The 25,081-nt window shown below is 39.8% G+C and overlaps 2 protein-coding genes across 7 annotated transcripts in view; one reads left to right on the top strand and one right to left on the bottom strand.

The window, feature by feature from the left end:
* Positions 1–2,171: 2,171 nt before the first annotated feature.
* LOC135896149 (epimerase family protein SDR39U1) lies at positions 2,172–20,646 on the bottom strand. 3 transcript variants are annotated; one of them, XM_065424505.1, is made up of 6 exons: positions 20,551–20,646; positions 20,060–20,166; positions 19,084–19,166; positions 14,269–14,390; positions 10,144–10,290; positions 2,172–2,676 (listed from the first exon to the last, which is right to left on the bottom strand). In XM_065424505.1, exons 1-6 carry the CDS (start codon positions 20,573–20,575, stop codon positions 2,261–2,263), a joined length of 900 nt encoding a protein of 299 aa, XP_065280577.1. In that variant the 5' UTR covers positions 20,576–20,646; the 3' UTR covers positions 2,172–2,260. The 3 variants fall into 3 exon arrangements, with proteins under 3 accessions (XP_065280577.1, XP_065280576.1, XP_065280578.1); XM_065424504.1 differs by lacking the exon at positions 20,551–20,646 and having other exon boundaries at positions 20,060–20,236; XM_065424506.1 differs by lacking the exon at positions 20,551–20,646 and having other exon boundaries at positions 10,144–10,330.
* Positions 20,647–20,814: 168 nt separating this feature from the next.
* Cdc2rk (cyclin-dependent kinase 10) overlaps positions 20,815–25,081 on the top strand; it is a 64,451-nt gene continuing 60,184 nt past the window's right edge. For 2 of the 4 annotated variants that reach the window (XM_065424542.1, XM_065424541.1), the window contains exons 1-6: positions 20,817–20,992; positions 21,133–21,205; positions 21,304–21,375; positions 21,480–21,582; positions 21,695–21,776; positions 24,493–24,560. In XM_065424542.1, the coding sequence (XP_065280614.1) occupies positions 20,897–20,992; positions 21,133–21,205; positions 21,304–21,375; positions 21,480–21,582; positions 21,695–21,776; positions 24,493–24,560 (494 nt within the window). In that variant the 5' untranslated portion in view covers positions 20,817–20,896. Of the gene's footprint in view, positions 20,993–21,132; positions 21,206–21,303; positions 21,376–21,479; positions 21,583–21,694; positions 21,777–24,492; positions 24,561–25,081 lie in introns of all 4 variants that reach the window. The other 2 variants (XR_010562618.1, XM_065424543.1) reach the window with 2 other exon arrangements.

The raw sequence follows: 25,081 nt of genomic DNA, 5'->3' as shown, positions 1-25,081 counted from the left end.
AATAAAAAATAATTATCCTTAAATTCTTGCAATAATTACACAGAGAATGCAAAGACAAAGGAATGAACACATTGTTCTTGTCTTTGAAAGATTGCTAATCTGATGTACTAACAGGAAAAGAAAAAAAAAAGGTTACCCGCCGTGGTTGCTCAGTGGCTATGGTGTTGGGCTGCTGAGCACGAGGTCGCGGGATCGAATCCCGGCCATGGCAGCCACATTCCGATAGGGGCGAAATGTAAAAACACCTGTGTACTTATATTTAGATGCATGTTAAAGATCCCCAGGTGGTCGAAATTTCCGGAGTCCTCCACTATGGCATGCCTCATAATCAGAGAGTGGTTTTAGCACGTAAAACCCCATAATTTAATTTTTTTTTTTTTCAGAAATTGGTCACATAATGTCAGAGTCGCTCTTGTTGGACACACTCAGATTGGAATTGATTGCGGCTGCTTCCACATTCATATTTGATTGTATGTAGATGTGCTTTCGAACATGTTTACTTCACAAGCCTGTTGTGAAGATTGTCTTGAACATTTTAAACAAAAACATTCTTGTTCACAACTAGCAGGTAGCAGAGGTATTTGCAGCAGACTAGAAGCTATATAGGTGTCAGCAGCTGATAAATGCAAAGGCCTTGCCACCAGATTGACAGTTCCACGTGCTTTGCGGAGTCCCAGAGACCAGTGCTGGACTACAACCCAAAGGGCAATTTGTTTCTGCTGTGCTTGAAAGCTATGCTACATTTTCAAAACGAAATGGAAAGCATATATATATATAATGTAGACACTTGAAAACTGTGCTGCCACTTTTTTTACTTTTTTTTCCTGTGGTTGTCGCTTCTAGAAGTGTATGCTGCACAGCGCAGAATGGCTAGTATAACTGTATGTGGAATTTAAAAAAAATTTTTTTTCACATTCTCATGTGAAACACATTTCACATGTGCTGCATTACGGCGCACAAGATGAGGCAAATGTATGTGTTACATGTTCAGTTATGCAAAACAGCTGTGGCATAGTGGTTACAATGGCCAGTTTGAAGATGAGCAATCCTTCGTTTGTTCCCAAAGAAGCATTTTTTTTTTTTGCCACATCATTCTGTGCTCAAACCGAAGTGTCAGGAACACTTGAAAGATTATTATCAGCCCATTTCTTAACTATAACTTCTCTTTGCAGTAAAAGAACGACAAAAGCAGTAGCGAGGCACAAACAATTGAATTTGATGTGTTCGATGATTTTCTAACAATGTTTCATTTAAACAAACACAAAGTAATCAATATTTAACAATGTGCTTGATTCTAGCTAATTAAGCGATAGAACAAAAAATATACTCACTTGTACTGAGCATTAACGCTAAAGTTTGCTGAATAAAGAACATATCTGAAGCTGAACTGATTGCAACTACAGTTAACAGTAATTGCAAGTAGGCCAAAAGTGCGGAGCTGGTCAGTTTTTAAGTTTTTAAACTACATCCAAAAATGTCTCGGTAGCAAAGAAGCTTCAAAAGAGCGAGGTACAGCATTATTGAAAAATATATTCATATAGAAGTGTGCTTAAACTTGAAAGAATATGCATTGTGTGCAAATAAAGCAAGTATATTGATCACCGAAGTGGTAGGTATAAATTATCAGTAATTTGAGTTGAGCTTATCCCGTAAAAGCTTTTCTCTATTGAAATACGTTCTGCCCTTGTCTATTTAGGCCCTATACACCATCAGTAATTTTAGCCTTTACATTGCCATTCTTTAATGCCACATGATAATGTTCTAAAGCTAGTCACCTGATCTAGCACATCACCTCATTTTTGGCACTCCTTTTCCTCTGAAGCCCTTGCATGAGAGACCCCAGCAAACCATCTAAAAATTTTAGCCCTTTGGTGGTTCATTTTGCAGTTGAAAGCACTGAATTATTCTTGCGGTGTACCATTTGGTGAGGCTCCTGTCTGTTAAAGATCTATTGCCTGTTTATCTGTTTTGTCCACCGACAAGAAGAGCCACTTTATTCGGCCTGTACAAACTTGAATACCAGTGACAATGACCACTTTTCAATTGGAAATCTTTGGTTACCTTTGGATTCTGAGTTTTTCACAATATGTCTACGGTACTCAGAATAACAATGGAACCCACTGAAAACGATCAATTTATTTTATAAAGAACTCCACAAGACACAAATGCAGTCCCATGAAAACATTAAACTTTATTTAAGATTTGCTGCAAGCCAAAGAAAAAAAAGCTTGGCTTGAAAACTGTGCGAGCGCTGTCTCACTCACTTGCGCTGAAGTACATCTTGGCAAGCAGACTGCACATCAGGAAACTTGTACTTGTAGCCCGACTCAAGTGTACGTTTTGGGATCACTTTCTGCCCTTCTGTCATCATAGTGGCTCTTTCAGGGCTAAAGGCCAGATCCAGTACAAATTTTGGCAGTGGAAACAGTGCTGGCCGCCACATGGCACGTGCGAACTCCTTGGTGAATTCCGCATTGGTAACGATTTGTGGAGCAACCCCATTGAGAACACCTGTGAGGCCTTCCTTGCTCATGGCATGAATGAGAATGCCAACAATATCACTGATGTGGACCCAAGGCATGAACTGGGTACCACTTGCCACTGGCCCACCCAGGCCGAAGAAGAAGGGCCAGTAGAGCTGCTGGACCATGCCCCCATTCGAGCCAAGCACCACACCTGCGAGCACACAGTTTGCCATTTTGCTGCTTCCCACCAGCATGCACTGAAAGCATGCTAGTGTATTTTCATGAATGTGGCATTAAAAAGGTACTAAAATATATTAATTCAGCTGAAATAGCTACCAAGAAAGCTAACAGTCACTGCTGCCAATGAGGGCATAAGAAAATTGTTTTAAATGTAGCTGGCACTATACAGTTTTGGTCATGTTAGTGAGGAAGGGAATACAAAGAAAAAAGTCAACAACCCAACGTAAAAACTTGAAGGACACTTAAGCTTCACTTTCAAGAGTGGAATGCAATGGCATTAAAAGATCCATTACTGCTTCTCGCACTTCCCGGCAACTTCAGTTTATGTAACCATAATGTTTACCGGGAAACGATGGCGGCAAACACTATGCACGAATGCGAGTATTCTGTTAGAAACGCAACCTCTTGTGTGGTCACGCGCAGCCACGCCAAAGAAATTACATCATTTTGAGGTTTCTGTTATTGTTTTGCACTTTTAATATTTAAGTCTAAGATTTAACATAAAAGGCATGCGGTGTCAATGTTTTGTTTCAGGACATTTGTTTGTGGGCTGTCATTCTCAAAATTCCAAGGAATAACTTTGTCAAGAATGTAAGACAAGGTATGAGCAACTTCAGTGATAGAATGGTGTGGCAATATAACCTACATATACCGCATCTCGTATAGCAAGGCGTGGCATATACATATAACTTAATGTATACAGAAATTTTTGCTCATGGACAACTCTGCCGACGCCGGATTTTTTTCAACACGACGCCCTTAACGCTATTGCACTAAAAATTGCAGTGCAGTGTGATAGGATCTATCACATTTGCAGGTAGCCTAAGATCAAGGCATCTCTCATTAGTAGGATAAAAGTTATAATGCAAAGTATTTGCTTCATATGGTCGCCTAGCAGCCAGTCCCTATGTGATGTCTCCTGAGGCAGAGAATAAGCTTTCGTTCAGAGCAGTAGACTCGTGCATTAGCTGAGCATTATTTTTGGCTGCGATGGCTTAAAAGCAAGCAGCAAATGCGTGAAGCTGCTACTGTGTAATCATTATTTTCATGGATGTTTGTGCTGTATGCCCTGAGGGCTGCAGACACACTACATTAGACTAAGTCAAACCAAAAACTCAATATTACTATTAAATATACCCTTGAATAGAATACAAATAAACTACTAACAAAAGCTGTTCAATTTGTATTCATTATCATATTCACATACTCCTTAACCACATTTGTAAATTATAAAAATGAACACTACACAAAATAAAAGACAGTCAACATATACAACGATCTGATATATGTACACTATGCAACATGATGCAAGGAAATTCACATTTCGGCAACCAATTTCTGAAAAGGTAATGTATGAAGCAGAAAAGGATACTGTTACTGTACATGGTGTTTGGTTACTTTACCTGGAGCACACAACTTGGTATGCAGGAACACAATGCTAAAGTGAATGGCAAGTGGAGAAGCTACTACCATAAAGGGCAACTGCAACAAAATTTTGGAACGCGTAAAAAGCCTAGTTTGAAACAGTGTAGATATAGAGAAGTCAAGATTTCACATTCAAAATAATGTCAATGCATCATTAAAATCTCAAAAAAGCACCAGCATTACTGCTCATTAGAAATGTGATGGAACTCGAAACATTGAGAACCAATGTGGCACCTCGAAGATTTGGTAGTGCCCGTGGCACGCTGAAAATCATAGAGGCCATGTCCCGAGATCTGTGTCAGATCCGCTATCCACCAGGTGCCTGCATCAAGTGCTACTTAAAGGCTGTTACTTAAAAAAATTATATGATTAGTGGCACTGTAGCTTTGACAAGATTGCCTTGATCTTGCACTAGTATAAACTAATGATTTATAACCAATTTCGCCAGAGTTAAATTTCACTGCAGTTGGTCCTTAAGCCCCTTCCAGTATCTCTAAGAAGTAGTCATAATCACTTGAAAAGTGCCAGCACCTCTTTTCCTGCTCCCATTTTTGGCCAGCTGCTGAAAACACATTTTGAAAACACATTTGCTCTTTTTAAGTGAAGCTTTCTTTGCCTAACCTCGTGGGTTTGGTGTTGCTGCTGCAGGGTCAGTTGGTATCTTGGCAGATATATTTGTGGATATACTATATATACACACGAAGGTGCTGTCTTGCACGAATGTTGGATGCTGGGCATAGTACAAACCGGCACTGGAGATAGTGCGAACTAATGCGACCTTGGGTGGCAGGTGAGGTACGTAAGTGCCAATGAGAGCTCCAACACAAACATGGTATCGTTGCATGCCGTCCTTGTCCTTTTGTCATCATTATTTTATCACCTTCATTCCATTGTGAACATGCCTTCATTGTTAAGCCATCATCATCGTTCCACTGTCTCCATTCTCTTGTCATCCTTGCGTCATCATACCGCCGCCATGATCACGTTGTCATTATTATTTCATCGTCATCACGCTGCTGTAATCATGCTGTTGCCATTCCATCATGATGATACCACCACTGTCATGCCATAGTCATCATTGCATTGTCGTCATACAGTCATGTATTCATGGTCTTGCCATCACTGTGATGCCATTGTGGTTCTATCATAATCATTCCAGCTTTGTCGCTCGATTGTTGTCATGTCATCATTGTCATCTCATTGTCAACATGCTGTCGTCGTCATACCATCATTATCATTTAAAAGGACACTAAAGGCAAATATTAAGTCAAGTTAAAGTGATAGATTAGTGCTCGAGAATATCTAAGGTGTCAATATTATTGCTAACAGAGCCTTGGTAATCGAGAAATTTACGTAAATGCAGGACACGATTAGAGACTCCCCTGGGACATTCAAGTACTTGCCCAATGACCAAGGCACTCGTTTAAATTCTGTCACTAGTACTCAACCACTCATTATAAAAACATCATTACACTGCATTATAAAACGAAAGAAAATACTACTTGTCCAGTTTTATTTCATTTTTAGAAAGAACTAATTTGTGTTATTTTTGACAACGACGCAAGCGGTCGAAAGGTTTAGTTTTCGCTCGACTCTGCGCTGCCCATGTTTTGGTGTTTCAGTAGTTTCATTATTGCGTAGTGCAGTGCTGGTTTTGTTGGCTCGTGAAACCCGCACAAACTCTAGCAGAGAATTCAACTTCCATGTGATGTCGTCGAATGCCCGAACGGTCTACGCAGACCAAGAAGCAGCTTCAGCGGCGAAGCCACAACTCTGTCTTGGCTTAGTACTGCAGTCTGTTGGGCACCGTTTTACTCACCGATGGCAGCAAAGGGTGGTGATGGCGTATGCAACATCACCACTCCCACGATTCGGTAGTGGGAGACTTGAATTTTGAAAAAGGCACTCAGACCCTTCAGATGCAATTTTCTCGTAAACTAAGTCTTTTCTTGGTACAAAACAAGCATTGCGAGGTTTCTGAAATGGTATTTAAACAGTCCACATCAACTTAGTATTGGCATGATTTTGAATTGTAGCGCGAAGTGACACAGACAGAGACTAGAAGCAGGGAGGACTCACTCTGTGTCACTTCGCGCTACAATTCAAAATCGTGTTACCGTACCAACCGGCCCAACTTTCTATTCTTTTGCATTAGTATTTGTCTTTAGTGTCCCTTTAAGAATCATTCTCCCACTGTTGTCATGATGGCATTGGCATATCGCCTTCATCATTCCATTGTTGTCATTCTTCTTCATTGTTCCATTGTCACCATTCCTTCTTCATCATTGCCTCGTCATCCTACAGTTGTCATCATGCCGTAATGGTTGTTCAATAGTCATTGTGCCATAGTCATTGTAGGGTTGTCATTGTCCTGCCGCTTTCATCATGCCATCGTCATTATTGCGTTGTCGTCATACATTCGTGTTATATTGTCGTCATGATGCCATTGGTATTCATTCCATCATCATCATTCCAGCTTCATAATCCAACTGCCATCATACAGTTATCGACATTCCATTGACATCATGCTGTTGTCACCATACATTCGTCATTATTCTAAGATCATCATCCCATTGTCGACATATAGTGTTATTCTGTTGTTATTGTCTTCATTCTGTCGTAGCCATTCTGGTGTCATCATCATGTCGTCGCAGTTCTTCTATCGTCATCATTCCAGTATTGTCATCCAGTCATTACCACACTGTCTTCGTCATTTCATCTTTGTCATGCGTGGAATCCAAACGTTCCAAGGACCACAACTTTATGTTGAGCTAGGCGTTTCTTGGTGAAAATGTGTCCAACTTGGTCATGTGCTCTAACTTCCAAATGGTCAATAACAAGACCAGCATTCTTCGCAAACACAAATAGAAGGTTCACTTAAACCGGTTCCCACAGCATGTAGTACCTGCAAATTTGTTTACCAATACAAAAAAGGTGTTTATTTTTAGTTGTTTTTTTGTTGGACATGGCATCTACAAGTGTGAGCTCATAACATGTGTGGAATGCCACTTACATGCCTCGAGCGTGTAGAGGAAAAATAAAACAGAAGCAGTGCATCAGAAGGGAGCAGCCAGAGTAAAAGGAGGTCCTACATTATTAAAATTGAGTGACTTTTGAAGAACTAAAGTGGCTCCCTGTGGTATCATAGACTGTGGTTTCATAGAGACTAGTAATGATAGCCATTGTACTAATGCAAAAAAAAAATCCAACTTGGGAAAACTCAAGACTGTTACTACAAAGAAGTGACCGAAGTCCACCATAAAACCACGAAATATGTCATACATACAGTATCATCAGCACCAAAATATTTGTGTCGAGGTAATTCAGGATCACAAATTTCCCTACTAACAAGCTACCTTTATCTGCTGAAGAAAAGTTGTGTAGGACCCGAATGAATGGTCTGCGCGTCCAGCCTAACTTAGTCATTATTTTCAGTGCCCATTAAGTGAAACGTGAGCCCACATACAAGAGCTAGGCAGATTTATTCCAACCATGCCAAAAAAAATAAATAAATGACTTGGTTCAGATGCCATGATGCAGCTACAGCACTGCAACACATGGCAACAAGAGAGTTATAATTGTTATTAGGACTGCAAAGAAATAGCAAAATATACATAAAGCAACTCCAAAGAAAAAAAAAAACATTCTCTGTAATATGTTTACAAAAATGGTACTGCACATATAAACATTTATTTTGTTGCAAGACTTATTCTGTTGCAGTCGGGTTGAAGCTGAAACCTTGCAAGAAAAGTGCAAGTTGCCACACAAGATCAGCACTCTGCCTTGTTTGTCCCTTAATTTTCTCTTAATCAAGAGTGAGAAGACTGCTTCAAGAAAACCTGCACATACTTTCAGATTGATAGTTCTTGCTACATGTGCAAGCGCTTGCAGAAAACATAAATGCAAAACCATGAATATGAGGATAAATTCATGTGATTTCATGTTAAGACACAAATTTCTTTATTTTCAGACCATTATGCTTACCAAGTTAATGAAGTTGCCTAGGGGCGCGACCCTGTAATTCACCAGGGAAAACTTGTTGAGCAGCACTGACAGCATCGCGTCGATGCAACAATTTCGTGTACTTCGTAGACAGGACGTGGCATCAAAGAGACTATGATCATTGGTTAAAAAGTTAACGTGTGATTTATGTTTGCACAATATTGCAAGTACGGCGAAAAAAACTTTGCCATTACGTTTTACAACCATTTTAAGTAACGCACAGACATAGGCGAGGCATTGCAACCGTGGTAACAAGACATCAACATGCAGAGCACTTTGGCACACCAACAGCTGCCTTACAGAAGCTGTTGCAACCATAAAAGTGGCACCATGGCCTTCGAGATCAAACTGCGTGCCACCCGATCACGGGGGCCATAGGAATGCCATGAACAGGCTGAGCAGGCTTGGCAACTGTGACGTGCTGACTTCTACTAGTGCCCTGCTTCTATTGGCACCACGTCACGGGAGAGTGAAATGTGGCATCTGGAGCCGCGAAAATTCAAGTTGAGAGTAACCCTCACTTTGCTTGTATATCAAAATTTATCTCACCAATAAATTGATTTTGATTGCATTATTTATAATTCCTTTTTCTCTCTGTTCTTTGACATGCTGAGAATAGATCTAGAGCAAATATGGTGGCTTGAAAACAGTGTTGCAGGGCCCCTTTAAGGAAAAGGGCAGCCTTTCATAACATAGCTTCTGTTTGAAAGTTACAATCATATAAAGAATAAAGCCAGGGAAAACATACAAGAAATTGGGTGTTAATTTTGATTGAGATGCATAAAAAAAGGATAAGGGATATGAAAGTGGACAAAAATACAACTTGCCATCAAACCCACATCTTCCACATTACATGTGTGGTGCTTTATTATTAAGTAATCATGGCAGCCGTCCTCCCGTCAACTATCTTGGGTATTTGTGTATGTGTACAAGATTAGCCAGTAGCATAGCCAGTAAATTATTTGGGGGGGAGGGGGGGGGGTGTTTGCCATGCCGGCTACTACCACTCTCTCCCCCCCTCTCTCTCTCTATACATATATATATATATATACATATATATATATATATATATATATATATATATATATGTGATTTTTTCCTCCACTTTTATTGCCATTAATTTATCATTCCTTTAATTCAATTAGTAAGCACAGGTAATTTCCCCCATGTTTTCTTTGGTGCCTTTGTTTGTTGGCTTCTCATCATATGATGAGTGGGTTTGGGGGGTCAAAACACCCCCTAAAGGTTTTCTGACGATCCCCCCCTCCCCCCTTTTGGACTGCCACCAGCCCTCAACCTGCTTTCACATTCAATCTTTCCCTTTCATCCATGTCACTCTTTCTCAGTCAAAACAGCCCACCTCCTAAATCTTTCTGTTCCATGGGAAAACGGGAACAAGGGGATCGTCAGAAAATTTCCAGGGGGTGTTTTGACCCCCCAAACCACATCTGTGGTTACGCCAATGAGATTGGCCATAGGAGTGTTAGCCAGCACCACTCATGGCCATGGCGGTGGATGTGGAACATTCTTTCAACCACAAGTGCATGCTATTTGCCTGCTCCTAAGTTCACATACTATGTGACGCCTACATGTGATGGGATGCTCCACACCTGCAGTCATGACTACGAGTGATGCTGGCTAACACTCCCAAGGCTAATCTTGTACACATGCAGAAATACCCGAGAAAGTTGACAGGACAGCTGACAAGGCAGCTTAATGGTAAAGCACTGCATGCGTAATGTGCAAGGTGTGGGTTATGCTGCCACCTGTGGCAAGTTGCATTTTTGATCAATTTTATTTCCCTTTTCTTTATTATTTCTACAACCTAATTAAAAAATAAGTCAATTTCCCCTATGCTTTCCTGACCTCAATGTCTGTTTGCTTCATATGGTTGTAACTGACAAAAAATTGAGCCCATCGGTTCCCCTTATTTTTTCTCACTCTTTTCTTTGAAACCACTTCAACAGTAAAGCAAATTAACTTTTTTATTAAAAAAAGGCGTAAGTGTTACCTGACCGCACAGTGACAGTTCGGCACTTCACTTCAGGTGGGAGTTTAGCAGCTGCTTCCCACTTTGTGCAGAGTTTGGCAAGATAGTCGTGGTCGCCACCAGGACTCTCCTCAGTGTACTCCTTCACAGGGTCTGGCTTGTAGTAGCCTGCACTTTGTGGCAGCCCCAGACCACCTCGTAAGCACTGCTATCTGAAGAAAATTTAATGTGGCACTGCAATAACACTGCAGCCACAATAATGTTGGAGCTAATGCAGATGTATTTATTAACAAGAGAAAATTATGTTTTCACAAACTAGCTCTAACAAAGTAATGCCTCACTGCTATATTGCAATGCTCAGCCAATAAAACACACTTTAGGTTGCGTTTCTTTCTTTGTAAGGGGAATAATTTCAGTTTTATACCTTAAAGGGTCACTAAAGAGAAACACTAAATCAGTTTCAGACTGATTAAGTATTCTTTAAAACCTCAATTGTCATTAACTTTGTAATAATGGGTTCATTGTTTGAAGGGAAAATGAAGTTCATAGTTCCCTTTCCTCAATTCCACAGTGAAACCCCAATGCCAGTATGTCACTATGACGTGACAGATTTCAAAGTAATTTTTTGTGCTTGAGCCGCATTGGCTCAGTAAGATTTCCCCAAGCTAGCAGTGTTCAGCCTTTGGCTCCTTTAAAACACAATGTTCTCCATTTTTACAGTTAAAACATTAACGAGGCCCTAGCATACACCATCGATATCTATGACATCAAAGCGAGCTAGTGTGGGACCTTCAAGGTGACATCGCTACCTGTCTTTCCTTTTTGCACATATTCTAGCTTACCAAGCGTCTTCTCGCTGTAAGAGTGGTGTTTTGGTATTGTAGAAGGGTGATTTACTAATACAGGTGAAATAATTTTTCTCTTAGTGTCCTTCTAAAGCAACAACATTTGTTAATTAAGGGAAAGTGAGACATCCACCCAATCATAGCTATTGCTGCAAAGGAAACCCAAACGGGTTCCTCCAAAGAAAAGGCTCACAGTTGAAGGAAAAAAAAAAAAACCTTGCGAGTTTCCGCAGAACTATTACGTCAAACAATATTTGTTATAACAGATGACCCAGTTGAGGGCTCTATTTTAATTTGACCTTATGAGATACTATGTGCCGAGCTCTCTGAATGCACATGTTCTTATATTTCGTTCCCATTTAATTAAATGTGCTTGCTAGGACAAGGGGCAGGATCGGGAGTCTTGCACTCAGGAGGAGAACACCTTAGCAGTTAACAGTGACCCGCTATACAATATGAACTTGGCTTCACCTTTGAAAGTGGTGGTAGTATAGCTGCAATGCAGCTACACTTTCATATTAAGGTAGTGCAATAGCAGCTTTTAATGTTACTCTTGTAAGCAATAATGTAAGCAAACTGAAGAAGAATGCTTAGTCAAGTTAGATTTGTAAAGTACACACCTGAAACTGGTCGCAGGTCTTTATTGATGAAATTGGGACAGACAGGGAGGGCAAAAAAAAAAAAAATAGGGCTGTCAATGTACAAATGCCTGTTTCAGTTTTGAATTGACCACTTGCCGAAAGTGAGCACTCATAGTGGGTCCTCTCTGTTTGTCTTTGTTTTATTTCGCTAAATATCTGTGACCATGTCGTGCCAGCAGGTCACTTTAAACCAGGAGTAGATGCTTGGTATTACAGAAAATAAAATAAAAGCTGGATAGCTATAGTACCACCTCCTAATACCCAAAGCAACTGCCTTTGACATCACAAATTTAGGCAATGACAAGCCAAGGCTAGTTAACTGCTGAACACCAGAAAAACATGCGATCTTCAAAAATAAATGAAGCCCGACTATGGCACCTTCTGTAGACTTTTTCAGGAAAGTTTCACCTTATGCTGTGGTCTCAGCCACTAATCAGCCATCCGTTTCCAACAAAGAATAATGGGAGAGCAGCAAGAGAGCAGCCTACCAGCCTAGTCTTATTTTGTGTTTGCTTTCACTTCAACAGCAGCTATGCAGTGAATACTGCATTGCACATACTGAGTGTGTGACCTAAGCTGGAGCAAGCTTTGAAGGGAGTCTAAAGGCAAATATCAAGCTAAAGTGAACGTCTAAGGGATCAATATTATAGAGAATAGAGTTTTAGTAAGCAAGAAATTTAGGTAAATGCAGGACACAATTTGAGACTCCCCTGAGACATTCAAGTACTAGCTCAATGATGTAGAAAATCCTCATTATAACTCTGTCACTATTACTGAATCACACATAATAAAGAGATCATTGCATTGCATTATAAAGTAGAAGAAAATGCTACTTGTCTACTTCGACTCATTCAAAAGATAACTTTTTGATGTTACCCTTGACAACGACATGGTAGGTAGAAAGGTTTCATTTTCACTCAACTCTGTGCCTCTCACGCTTTCGTGTTTCAGTAGTTTCGTTATTGTGTAGGGCTGCACTGGTTCTGCTGGCTCGCAAAATTCTCACAAATTGCAAGTAGCAGACAATGCCATATCCATGTGACATCACGTGATGCCCAAGTGGTCTACGCCACTTGACCAAGAGCAGTTGGAAGCGGCAATGTCAAAACTCTGTCTTGGCTTGGTTTCTGGCCGCTTTTCTGCATTTCGAGCGAAAAACCAATCGCTATCAGTTGGGCACCATTTTACTCACTGACGACAGTAAAAGGCAGTGATGGCGTATGCAACATGACAACTGCCTGCATAGGGGCAGCTGATTTGAATTGCGCTAGAGGCATGCAGACCCTTCAGATGCGATTTTCTTTTAAACTAAGTCTTTTCTTAACAAGAAACAAGCACTACAAGGTTTCTGAAATGGTATTTTAACAGACCACGATGACTTAATAGTTGCCTCTAGTGTCTCTTTAAATAGAGCTGATGTACTCTGTATGGATGAATTTGTGCACAGCATCACCCATCCTGCACCATCGACATTATTTTTCATTTTGTAATTGCCCCCCAAAAATAAACATCATAAAATAAAGTGCTTGAACCACAGAAAATGCCACATTTTCACCTGTGAAGTTGAGTAGTGTTTAACCAGCCATAACTTGGCAAGGGTATGCCAGCAAACAGAAAGAATAACTAGAAAGAATCGTGAGGCAGGACACAGAAAAAAGAACAGGAAGGGTGCTGGCGCACCCTTCCTGCTCCTTACTTTGTGTCTTGCATCACAATTTTTTCTAGTTATCCTTTCTGTTTGCTGGCATACCCTTACCAAGTACCATGAACCAACTCGACCAACAAGCCACTATTTTGCACCCATAACTATATATAAATATTGTCAAGTGATGTAACTATTACAATTTTTTTTATATTCTCACAATGACAGTATGTCAAACACAGAAGCACAAAATTAAAATAAGCACATTGCATGAATTCAGGACCATAATGACAACAGGCCAAATTGTCACTGGCAACCAAATAAATGCTCATTGTCTAGAACACTATCTGCCTTTTCTTTATTTCTGGAATAAAACCTTTTACAATAGCAAAGCATATTCAGAATTTGTGGCAAAAATTCCTCTTGAGTACAACTTCCTTTTTGAGAACAATGACAAGATAGTTGCCTCAACCAATTAAAATTTAACTTAACTCGGCATAATATTTACAAATTAAAAAAATAGATATTTTGTGACAGAATAATCCTGAAAACCCACCATTGGTTTCACAAACAGCTCAGGTTATATTTTATTTTCATTTCTCCTAAGGTGTGTTAATTCTGTGTATAAGTGTCTCCCATACAAGTGAAACCAATTGATACATATAATACTCATGTGTTTATATGAAAATGTAGTTGATGGTGTCTGTGCTTTAATATGTGTATGTACTATCATGGACATGTAGATAGGGAGTTCTCATTTAAGTTGTGCACAGCTTTTGGAGAATCTCATGGGGACCATGACTGTTGGATTTAATATCATAAAAATACGAAATTTATTAGCAGTGAGGAATCTCATGGTCCTGTTTAGTGAATTTAAGCAAATTCACCTGTGTTGAAGCAGACAGTTATAATTTAAATGTCAACAAGACACCTACATGTGTAGTAACAGGAGCCAAAACTACCTGAAACTGTTGCTGTTTTACAAATGCTTTAGAAAAGATATTAAAATCAGGCTTACCAACTCCTGAGATGGAGACAAATGCTTTAGGTGGGCTCTCCATTTTTTGGATAGCATCAGCCAGCGCTTTTGTTGTTTCGACTCTGCTTGCATAGACATTCTGCCGGAAACCAGGGGTCCACCTATGGTTGAATAGATGTCAGGTTAGTTTACAACAAGAGTTTTATTATCAAACATTTAGTCAGTAAGCCTTGCAGTGTTGCAGATAAAAATGTGAAGCGAAAAATATTGTATTACTGTCACTACTTTACTTTAGTCTCGACACACAGTGAGGCTTGAGGCATTGACACTAATGCTACCGAAGGACTTTGGATTTAGGGCTGAGTGAGTGATAGATAAACTTTCTGATTATTCGATTATTACTTTAACCCCGATGAATTTTTCAGAACAAGCTAATCACTTGAGTTCACAAATGCCAAAACAGCCAACTATGGCTATTTGAAATTTTATGTGTATTTCAGTCATTCCGCGCTACATGCATCAGCCGAAAACTCGACTCCCTCCGACTTCCAATTAAAAAATTGTGGTCGTGTATTGGGTCTAAACAAAATGCATTCCCGAAGTATTTTGTTAAAAAAAAAATTTAGTCTGCCTGAGTGCCACTAGAATTTGACCTTTAAGAGCAAAACCTGTATAAGAAAAAAAATAACTAAAAAAATGAACCTTAATTCAATGAAAGTGGAAATTTCCACTCAATAACTTAGAAACGTTATGATTTACTATGCATTCTCAATTGTAGGTCCTGACTTTATACCTAATATATTTATAATGTGGGCAAAAAGGACAATTTATGGCACAATTGACATTCTTTATAGAAGCTTTAAAGATTTATCCATAGTTGTTTTGTTAACTATTACTGGCATTGCGTCCAAGTAACTGGCTAAAATATTTTGGCATGCAACCATGAAATGTTAGAGAAAAGTTATACCAAAGATGCAAAAATTATATTTGTATCACATTTTCACCTGTAAATTCCACATTGAGGTGGGCCACTTACAAATATGAAAGGGTGGTTGTTTCATAAAAGGACACCCAGCAATTTGTTTCCTGGTTTTATAATGTTTTCTTTTTAGGCAAAAGATTTGTGAAGTTTGGTCTACTTCATACGGCATCGTTGACCAGCAGTACATCCTCACGGCAATAAACACCTCAGGGTGGCGAGAAATGTTATGCACTGACTACATTTTTCTCAGGAGGGTGTTGCAGACAAGGTACCCTATTGAAGTGAAACTGAACTGAAAACTGGGGAGAGAAAAAAAAAAAAATACGTTTGCTTGAACTGGAACTGAACTGGAGAGTTAATCTTTTGCACTCCAGAGCAAAACTAAAAAGAAAAATCAGCGATTTTCAGTTCAGGTTGGCCATCTTTTCTGGAGCTCTTCATCCATGCACTACCTGCACTTGTGGCTCAACTATGCTGCCTCATTCGTAAATACACACCATATTCCTGTGATTTTAGAAATAGCGTCGCAGTTAGGATGGTTTTCAACGTATTGCGTAGGGGGGCAGACTAGGCATTGCATTTACACGACAATATTTGCACTGCATCTGAGTCCAGACACGCCAGACTGTGATCTGTGCAAAGTACCCAAGATAACTGAGCACATAATTTTTGCTTGTCCCCAGTGCAACTGTGAAGAGCAGGTGCTGACCTCTTTGTTAGTGCTAATTAACAACAGGCTGTTGTGTGAAAAAGTGTTACTGGGCCCTTGACAAGCAACTTGAGCCAGTTCAGACTGGTTTGAACTATTATTTTTTTTTCACTTTGGAGTTGAACCAAAACTAAACAGTGTTCAGTGGGTGAACCAAAATGAAAACCAGAACAAAAAAAGTCAAATTGAATGTGAACTGAATAGTGCTAGAAGCAAATCAAATATCGAACCTTTTTCTAATACCTTGCGAATAATATACAGCCTTCTCACCAGCAATATAAGACAATTTGCACATCGTTGTATTTGTGACACTAGAATGTTTCTGTCATTATAGTGCATGTTAAAAAGCATGCATGCTCTATTTTAAAAGCACGAAGGGAGCCTTCGAAATAACTAAGCAGTTTGTTAGCAAACTCGGTGCTCTTCTGAGTAAACGCAGTCATGCATTACCACACTAAGTTCAGAAAGGCAGCCTTGCGGCCCAAATACTGTTTGTGTATGCCATTGCGCCCAAACCAGAAATGTGGATCATCTGCGGCAATGGCAGAGTGAGCGAAAGAAAAGCACTTTTTTCTTTATTCCCAATGGCTGCGGCAGATGGTCCCACTATTGTATGAAGTATGTCGCAATGAAATGCCTTAATTTTTAATGTGACAAAATGACACATGTGCTGCATCTATAAATAGTATCCAAACAATAACCACTGCCGAGTGTCATGTCTAAACAATATTTTATTATGATTCATTGTGGTTTTACCACAAAAGCCCAGCTCCTTAAGCAACAGCGTGCTCTGGTACATTATGTCCGCTGAGCAAGGGATAAAATTAATCGCATTTCTTGCTTCAATTTCATATTCGATCGTGCACAGTTGACGATGTGAAATATTTGAAAACTATTGGAATAATGTTCAGGTTTTCTAATTGCGACTATTTGATTTGAAATGGCGTAACAGAAATTCATAGCAAAGAGCCAATTGGCTGCTTTCTTGGTGTGTGTATCTTTTGTGGTGCATAAATCAGTCCGCTGTCCTGTTTGCATGTAACTAGCATTATTATTTTCTGTTTAAAAATAGGTACTGTTTTTTATGCCGCCTGTCAAAATATAGTTACGTAGTGTTCATTGCATTGCAGTGCTAATGCCCTCCTGCTTTGGTCTTGTAAGAGACTGTCAGTATTGTGAATAAATAAAAATTAATTAATTACTTAAATTAAAAATAAGGTCGGGGCCTATATACGAGAGTGCACAGCGAAGCACAATTTTTTTAAGGTATTGAGACAAAATTTCTGCTTTCACTGAATTAAGATTATTTTTTTGTTTTCTTTTACATCATATTTTGCTCATAACAATACAATTCAAATGGTGCTCAGTCACACAATTTTTTTTTCACATTTTTTCAGACTTAATAACTGTCCATATTAAAAAAAAATTGGAGAGGATAGATCTTTTAGCTCGTGTGTTTGGCATGGACTAACCCATTTGTATGTGGATAGTTTCTGTGTTTAACTTTCAGAAGATGCAACCAACTAAATGTTAAAAAAAAAAGCAAACATTCTGCTGGTTGTCAACATTTTTCTTCCTCTACATGTTCCCATTTTATCATGTTTTAATCTCCAAAGCATTGGCACATGGTACATCACCTGCCACCTACAAATATGCAGCTGATGCACATAGGGCGATAGAAAATTAAACAGAGTGTTGAAATTAAGAAATCTGCAGCTGTAGGAACAGTGCAGTTGATGCAGGACAGATGTGATATGTAGATCTCTAAAAGAGGCCTTCGTCTTGCAGTGGACTTAAAGAAGTCTCACAATGTTAATGATATCCATGCCAAACCTGCACAATGCACCCCTTTTGTAGAGTAACATAGGATGGAAATCAAATATGCATCAGGCTATGAAAAAGCTTCCAATAAGGGTCATGTTGTGTGTCATGACTGACACACAAGACAGCATAGTTAGCAGGTCACGCTGTCCTACCACCAAATTAGCACCTGCCACTAGTTGTCCTTTCTGTCTTTGTATTTCCAGTAAAATCTCTAGCTCAAACCAAACATGGCACACAGAAAGGCATACTGAATTAAAGGGGCCCCGAAATGTGCCAGTGAGCGCTTGCTGAACAGCACAGGTGTCATCGCCTCAATGTGGCACTTTTGTGCACTTCGTAGACAGGATGTGACGAACAAGTGTGTCGCTATGATGATTGGTCAAAAATGTAATGTGCGATTTAAGTTCGCACAATATTGCGAGTACTGCGAAAAAACCTACGTCACTGCATTTTACAACCATTTTATCTATCACAGAGCCACGGGCTAGGTGCTGCAATCACAAGAATGATGCAACACATGCTGAGCACTTTGGCGTGCCAACAGCCAGCTCACGGGAGCTGTTATAAATGTGAAGCAATGGCCTCTGAGATTAAACCATGCACCAACTGATCACGGAGGCCATGGAACGCCATCACTGAGCAGGCTTGCCAACCTGGGCGTGCCAACTCCCATTAAGGCACCATAAGACGTTATCGGAAAGTGAAATCTGCATCTTAAAGCCGCGAAAATTTGAGTGGAGGGTAGCTCTCATTTTCTTTGTATTTGAATTTTCTCTGACCAATAACTTGCGTTTGGGCAGGTCAATTTTCACAATTATTTTTGCTCTGTGTTCTATGACATGCTGAGAATAGTTCTATAACAAATATGATTATCCAAAAACGACCTTGCAGGGCCTCTTTAAGTTGTGGATTACTCATTTAGCCACATGAGCAGGGTAGAATAGAGGCACCAAAACTACACCTTTGTCTGACCTTTTTCTGTAGTGCAGCAAAAACTATACGACGTCCGGTAAACTAACCAGGAATAAGAATCAGAACAAAGCTCCTCCACTGTTCATTAATAATCCCCCTGCATGTGACACCAGTTGAATAAAAGGATTATGAGTGGATCAAAAATGCACAACAGACAAGCCTTCTTCCTTCCCCAAGACACACAGCAGGTTCATGGTTGGCTGACAGGATGCATAGGTTTCAGAGCACTGAATGTAATGGGTGAGATGGAGCGGAGCTTATAAATTCATAACTTCACAGTTATTTTTACTTGTGGAACTGCAAAACAAAATGGAGCACAAGAAAATGTGCACACGGTGGAAACACTCAATATCACATATGCACATGCCTTCGCAAAGGATCCATGACATTCTGCCCCGCTAAGCTGAAAACAGCTGCACACTCAGGAAGGCCTTTTTCTGCCAGGTCAGTCTGTGGGAAGGGAACAACAACAATCACTTTAGGCCAAGATCTTAAAGAAAATAAAAAAGTATGTGCCATACTCACAAGAGTGTATTACTTCTTTTAATAACTAGAGCATCGCTGGTAAGTATTGCCACCAAGACTGCATGCTTATTAATGTGTTCACAGTCTATTTTTCATGAGGTGTAATGCTGTGCTCCAAAGTAATAATTCAAAGAAGCCTGAAGTTGGCAATGACATAGAATTAACCAATTGATCCTTCAGTGATGCAGTGTCAAAGCAGATAGGAAACACTTTACCAGTAAGCAATATAGCAGTTCTATAATAAATAAAAAAATAGTGACAAGCAGACTGAACTATAATCAGCAATTGTGATAGATTCCTACATACTTCATGTATCCTATGTGATGTGGCTGTGACAAGCCAAATCATGTCAAAAAGTGAAATTATAAAGCTTATGTTTACATTATTGGCATGCTTTAATCACTGCCAAATTATCAAGCTGAGTTTATTCACCTGACACTCACTTCCATGCAAGAAAAAAATATATATAGAAGGAAAGCGTTAAAAAGAAAGAATTAAGAATGCTAAAGTGGCTGAACTTATACGCCAAAATGCATTTAAGCTAATTGGAACGAGCTGAAACTGATGAAGTTCATTGTTCACGCAACTGCATTCATATATATTTCACAATTAGGCACGCGGCCAGTCGTTCGATCATACAAGCGTACGTCGCTTAGCATATATACCGCTCACAGAAATTGCCGCTGATACAGCAGAATAAAGAGTAAAAGGAACGACTCAACGCAAGTCATAATGGCTACTGAATTTTGTGAAATGATTTCGCGAAAGGGTTTACGACAAAATAATTTACTTTTAATGTTATTTTACTATATACATACCCACGTTAGCACATTGGCACCAGGCTTCCTTGACACAATCATTACATCATAACCAAGTTTACTCAAGGCATTTCTTAGTGCTGCTCCAATAAATCCTGTTCCACCACCTGAAAGTACAGATGATACATATCTAGCATTAGACATTTGATGCATCGGTAGCATGCCGGCCCATAATGCAGATCTCGCAACACCTTCAACGACAACTGGTGCTATTAGACTTGCAACAAAATGATCATTAACGTTATGGGAGAGGCATTAGGCGATACACCTTACAGTTAGCGCTCATACTGCTGAAAGACAACAAACTGTGTCCGTTGGCGATTCGACATTGGAAAGGACGAGTGCGTTTTACTTTGTTTACATGCAAGCGCTGTAAGTCTATCCTCGCATAAAGTCGACATTAGCGTGACGTCTAAGAGAACTATCATGCCAACGCAGTTAAAAGAAATGGTCATCATGTAGTTTTTGAACTAATTACTTTGATATCTTACCAATTACTACCCTTTCAATGCCCATCCTGCGGTTTTACTTCAAGCAGCCGACATTTCAGGCGCTGAGCAGCTTGCAGCGCTTCACGCGGTAACAATCGCAAAGCGGCGTGTAAGTATAAAAGTGCTAAAAATAAAGAAAGTAAAAATGTAATTGAATAAAAGTTGAAAAAGTATTATTTTTTATTGCAACTATGAAATAATTTGACACAAGCTTGTGCTTTTCTTGCGGTGATTTAATCCAGTCCGATCTAAGTCCAATCCAATTGTTCCTCAGCTTCAGCTCTGCCGGCCGGCTCTGTAGCTTTGAACGTTCGCACACTTTTGTTTATGATTTGTTAAAGTAATCATGGACGCCGGCTTAAACCAAGCAGCGCCCGAGAAACGCGTTGTTTTAGCGTCGTTGTCCACTGGAAAGTTTTTTGAAATCCCAGAGAAGGACATTGTAAGTTTTGTGTATGGTTGTAATGAGTCGTTGTATTGTGTCGCTGTTTTGTGTCGCTGTCCTTCAGAATGTTTTATTAAAACTCGTATTTAGCGTTGCGCGCATCATGCATTTTTGAAAAAGTTGATCTTTTGCTACAGACAGGTCGGTGCCGATTAGTTACAGACTTTGAAAAACTGAACAGAATCGGAGAAGGCACATATGGGATCGTCTGTAAGTGCTTCATCCAAATTCCACACGTTTCGTCTCGTTGCAGTGTATGGACTGTTCGATGCTACCTTTCAGGGTGCCACGTTTTATTATTTTTACAGATAGGGCTCAGGACTTGAAGACTGGAGAAGTTGTTGCAATGAAGAAAGTACGAATGGAACAGGAAAAAGACGGTAAATACCACCGACGTGTTCTGCAGTAGCTTATTACTCGTCTGTTAGCCTGGCGGTCGAAATTTAGTGCGTTTCTTGTTTTAAGTTGATGAGACCTTTCGCAGGCATTCCTGTCAGCGGGTTGCGGGAGATCAACCTCTTGCTTAATATTCAGCACCAAAACATTGTCAACCTGAAAGAAGTTGCTGTTGGAAAAAGCTTGGAAAGGCAAGTTATCGTGTATACCTTGGCATCATTACCCTCCGAGCCCATATTTCCTACATTTAGATCGACATGTATGGTGTTTGTGGGCTTTATGCGTCTGCCTGCGTTGTTTCAGTATTTTTCTCGTGATGGAGTACTGCGAGCAAGACCTGGCAAGCCTGCTAGACAACATGCAAAGTCCATTTTCCGAGTCACAGGTACAGTAAATATTATTGCTGGTAGCACCCAACATCAAATTACCGTTGTTAGAGAGTCTACGGCTATCCAATTAGGCCAAAAAAAGAAACATTGTTTTGTTACCTCATTTTATTTATTGCTTTGTACTGACAACCCCTAGGAAAGGTTATTATGAGAACGTAGTTTAAAATTAAAGCTTAGATTCACGTGAAATGAATAGTGTGTCCAGCGTTTTGGCCAGATGCAATGATAACAATGGCTAAAGTTCCACCGACGAAACCCTGGTTGTAACAACATTGTTACAGAGTTTCGTTATTAACTATACATGTTCTAACAACATGTCATTATTGAGTATAGTTGCGGCACCTCCAGGACACCAAAAGAGCAATGGGAACACCAAGGCGGCAATCTGGACTGGTCCGTGGATTCAGGGCTTACCGAGTACTTCACGTGATGGGGGTGCATCGGCATGCTCTGGCCCCAGCTGCCGAAAGGCACAGACTGCCCTGGTTTCAGCTTTGACCCCACTGCCACTTGGGTGCCCCAGAGATACTGTGCCGCCTATTTTATTATAATGTCAAGTACTCTCCTGAGGCCTCCGTTTGCCAGTTACATGTGCCCTTCTGGAGCAGTAGTTGTAAAATATGGAATCCCTCGGGATGCTACCTGCAGCATTACTCTTCTGTCTGGCCAAAACTTAAGCAATTATCGTTCCATCTGGATGAAATACTAGTCCTGCACTGCAGTTGTAGTATGCACACTTGGTCATTGTGAATGGTTTTACCAAACAACATTACCAATTGTGATTGTATTTCTGCTAAAATATATTCTAGGTTTAGCGACGCGAGTTCTTTTTGCATTGAAAACTACTTGGTAAAGTTAATCGGCTTGTGATCAATGTAAAGCACATCATTTTTTAAGGGGGACGACAAACATGTCTTGCTTTTCTCCGTTTTTAATTTCTTTGTTTTCAAGGGTGGGTTTGAGGGAAGAGTGCTTAGAAGTAGCTGTAACCATGGTATGGGGCCTCAAATTGTCCGCTGCATACTGATTCATTAATTAGATCTTTTAATGTTACAATGTTCAATATGCATGCGTTTCACATTTTAAAAGTCCACTCAAAGGATCTTTTCATGCTGTATTTTCTTTTGCATGTACGTGGTAGGGTGTGTTAAGCAGGACTTACTCATACATTATGAACATACGGAGGTAGTGGTCAAGTGATGTCGCTTAACACTGATGCTTGTGCCAGTCAGCCTGGTGCACTGCTCACAACCTACACAATGACCATGTCACCAGCAGTTACACATGTGTTCTCTCCTCCATCACTCTGCACTTCTCCACATCTGACATTGGGATAAGCCTGGTCCTCTGCTGTCACCTCCCTTGGAGCACAAAGCGAGCTTCTTGTCTTTTGTCCCTCATTATCCATTAAGTGGGTAATCCCCTCATCTTTTACTGAGACAATCAAATTATCAAAGTATGGCTTGCAAGTATGTATACTAATATGCCCAACTTGCAACCACTGTGCTGACTGACTCCCACATCAGTGATGTTACCTGACCATTAGCTCTAATTTTTGTAATTGTATGTGGAGTCCTGCTCAACACACTTGAAGCTGTACTTGACGTATATCTTGAATTCGGTGCATCTAAAGATAGTATAATTCATGATTTGTTGTCTGTTCAGGGAATCTAGGCCACATATAGTTGTTAGAAAGTCTGCAGCTATATAATCAAACAAGAAAACTGCAAAAACAAAAAAAGAAAGAAAGGCATGCACAATACATAATGTTAGTGTAAGCATAGAAGTTCATATTCTACAGGCATTAAGAGCCGCCTAAACCAAAGAAATAATGCAAAAAATCATGCAAGGACAATAATGTATGTGCCAAAAACAATCCATGCGCAAAGGTAGGGAAAGCATGACATGTGATACACTTACATTCATCAGGACATATCAACTACTAAACCACAGGTAGTACTCCCTTTCCTGCCAGCTCTCGAAATTTATATTATGCTGCTGTATCATAAGCTGGTCAAAATCATCCTATTCTCATATGCATCTAGAAGAAAAAGGAGTAATAGAATTTGCTTTTGTTTCATGAATATTCTTGAAGTGTGAAATTTTGTCATCGAAGCGTTTCTCTAGTTTGCTTAGTTTCAATGTATCTTAGTGGCTTACATTAAAGCACTTGTGCACTAGTATATATAAAAACTTAGGTGGTGAAGTTTAGCTTGACTTTGTAATGTAAGTAATCCTGCATGACATTAACAATTCTGTCGAGGCATCCATGTGGCGATAATGAGTGAAAATAAGTCTAACTGCTTTCTGCTGCATGTTTTCAAGCATGTTGATACCACTGCTTGTGGAGGTGACCAAATTATATTACCATATTTAAGGACCAGTATGGCAACGGTGACATGCTAAATGTTCAGTGTCGGCATCCACTGGAGGAATAACTTCTTCATGGCCATTGTGGTTATGGTCTTCACATGAGCTGTCTAGCTGAGATTAGACAAGATTTTAGCATCCAAGTGTTTGTGCTGGCTTACATTTTGGAGCGTTACATTGGATCTGCAAGGAAACGCTGGCTTTGTTTTGTTTGTTGTTGTTTACATTGGGAATGTTCTCTCTAGATTAATCATACCATCTTCCAGTCTAAACGCTATTGCACTATTTTGTTCAGTGCCCTTGTAAGTTTGCTATGTCACCACCTGCTCTCTTACTTTTCAGGTGAAGTGCATCATGATGCAGCTATTCAAAGGTCTTCAGTACCTGCATAAGAATTTCATCGTTCACAGGTCTGTACATTTTGATGTTCTGCCATTGGGGAGCACTAGACGCAGTGGTCTGAATAGGCCTATCTATCAGCCTGACGTGCTTTACCAGTTTTTTTAGGGAAGGCATTACGTAATCATGAAATGCAATGCATTTGAGTACGAGATTATTTGGTAGTGCATCATTCAAGATGGTGAATGTCAGGATCTGTGTGATAAGCAGTAATAGATGGAAATTATCTAAAATAAATAATTAATTTTATAGTTGAAAAACATTGAGAGGCATGTTGCAATTGTCAACTTGAAGCCAGCTGGGCACACAAAGCATACCTATTCACTAGAAATTCTGTGGATGCAGCATGAGTTTAAAAATATATGTGCTCAAAATGTGTGGCAAAATACATTGCTGTTCCAATTAACAATACCCCACACTGCAAGAAGTGACTAGAAAATTGTATTTTACTTTCTGCTGCAGTGGGTCCAATAATCACTCATTACTGGAACACATAGTACGATTACACAGTCTTGCCTTAGGGTTATTGTAT

This window comes from Dermacentor albipictus, chromosome 1 (genome assembly GCF_038994185.2).
Source record: "Dermacentor albipictus isolate Rhodes 1998 colony chromosome 1, USDA_Dalb.pri_finalv2, whole genome shotgun sequence".
Classification (NCBI taxonomy): domain Eukaryota; kingdom Metazoa; phylum Arthropoda; class Arachnida; order Ixodida; family Ixodidae; genus Dermacentor; species Dermacentor albipictus.
This window is presented reverse-complemented; position numbering and strand designations above follow the sequence as displayed.

What these genes read in the sequence shown, in the direction of transcription:
- LOC135896149 (XM_065424504.1), bottom strand. Translation starts at nt 20,221, where the DNA reads ATGCTACCGATGCATCAAATGTCTAATGCTAGATATGTATCATCTGTA. An exon ending in TGTCTCCATCTCAGGAGTTG is followed by an intron (nt 10,291 to 14,268) that starts GTAAGCCTGATT and finishes CACAAAGTGCAG; the next exon opens with GCTACTACAAGCCAGACCCT. An exon ending in AACTGTCACTGTGCGGTCAG is followed by an intron (nt 2,677 to 10,143) that starts GTAACACTTACG and finishes GTGTGCTCGCAG; the next exon opens with GTGTGGTGCTTGGCTCGAAT.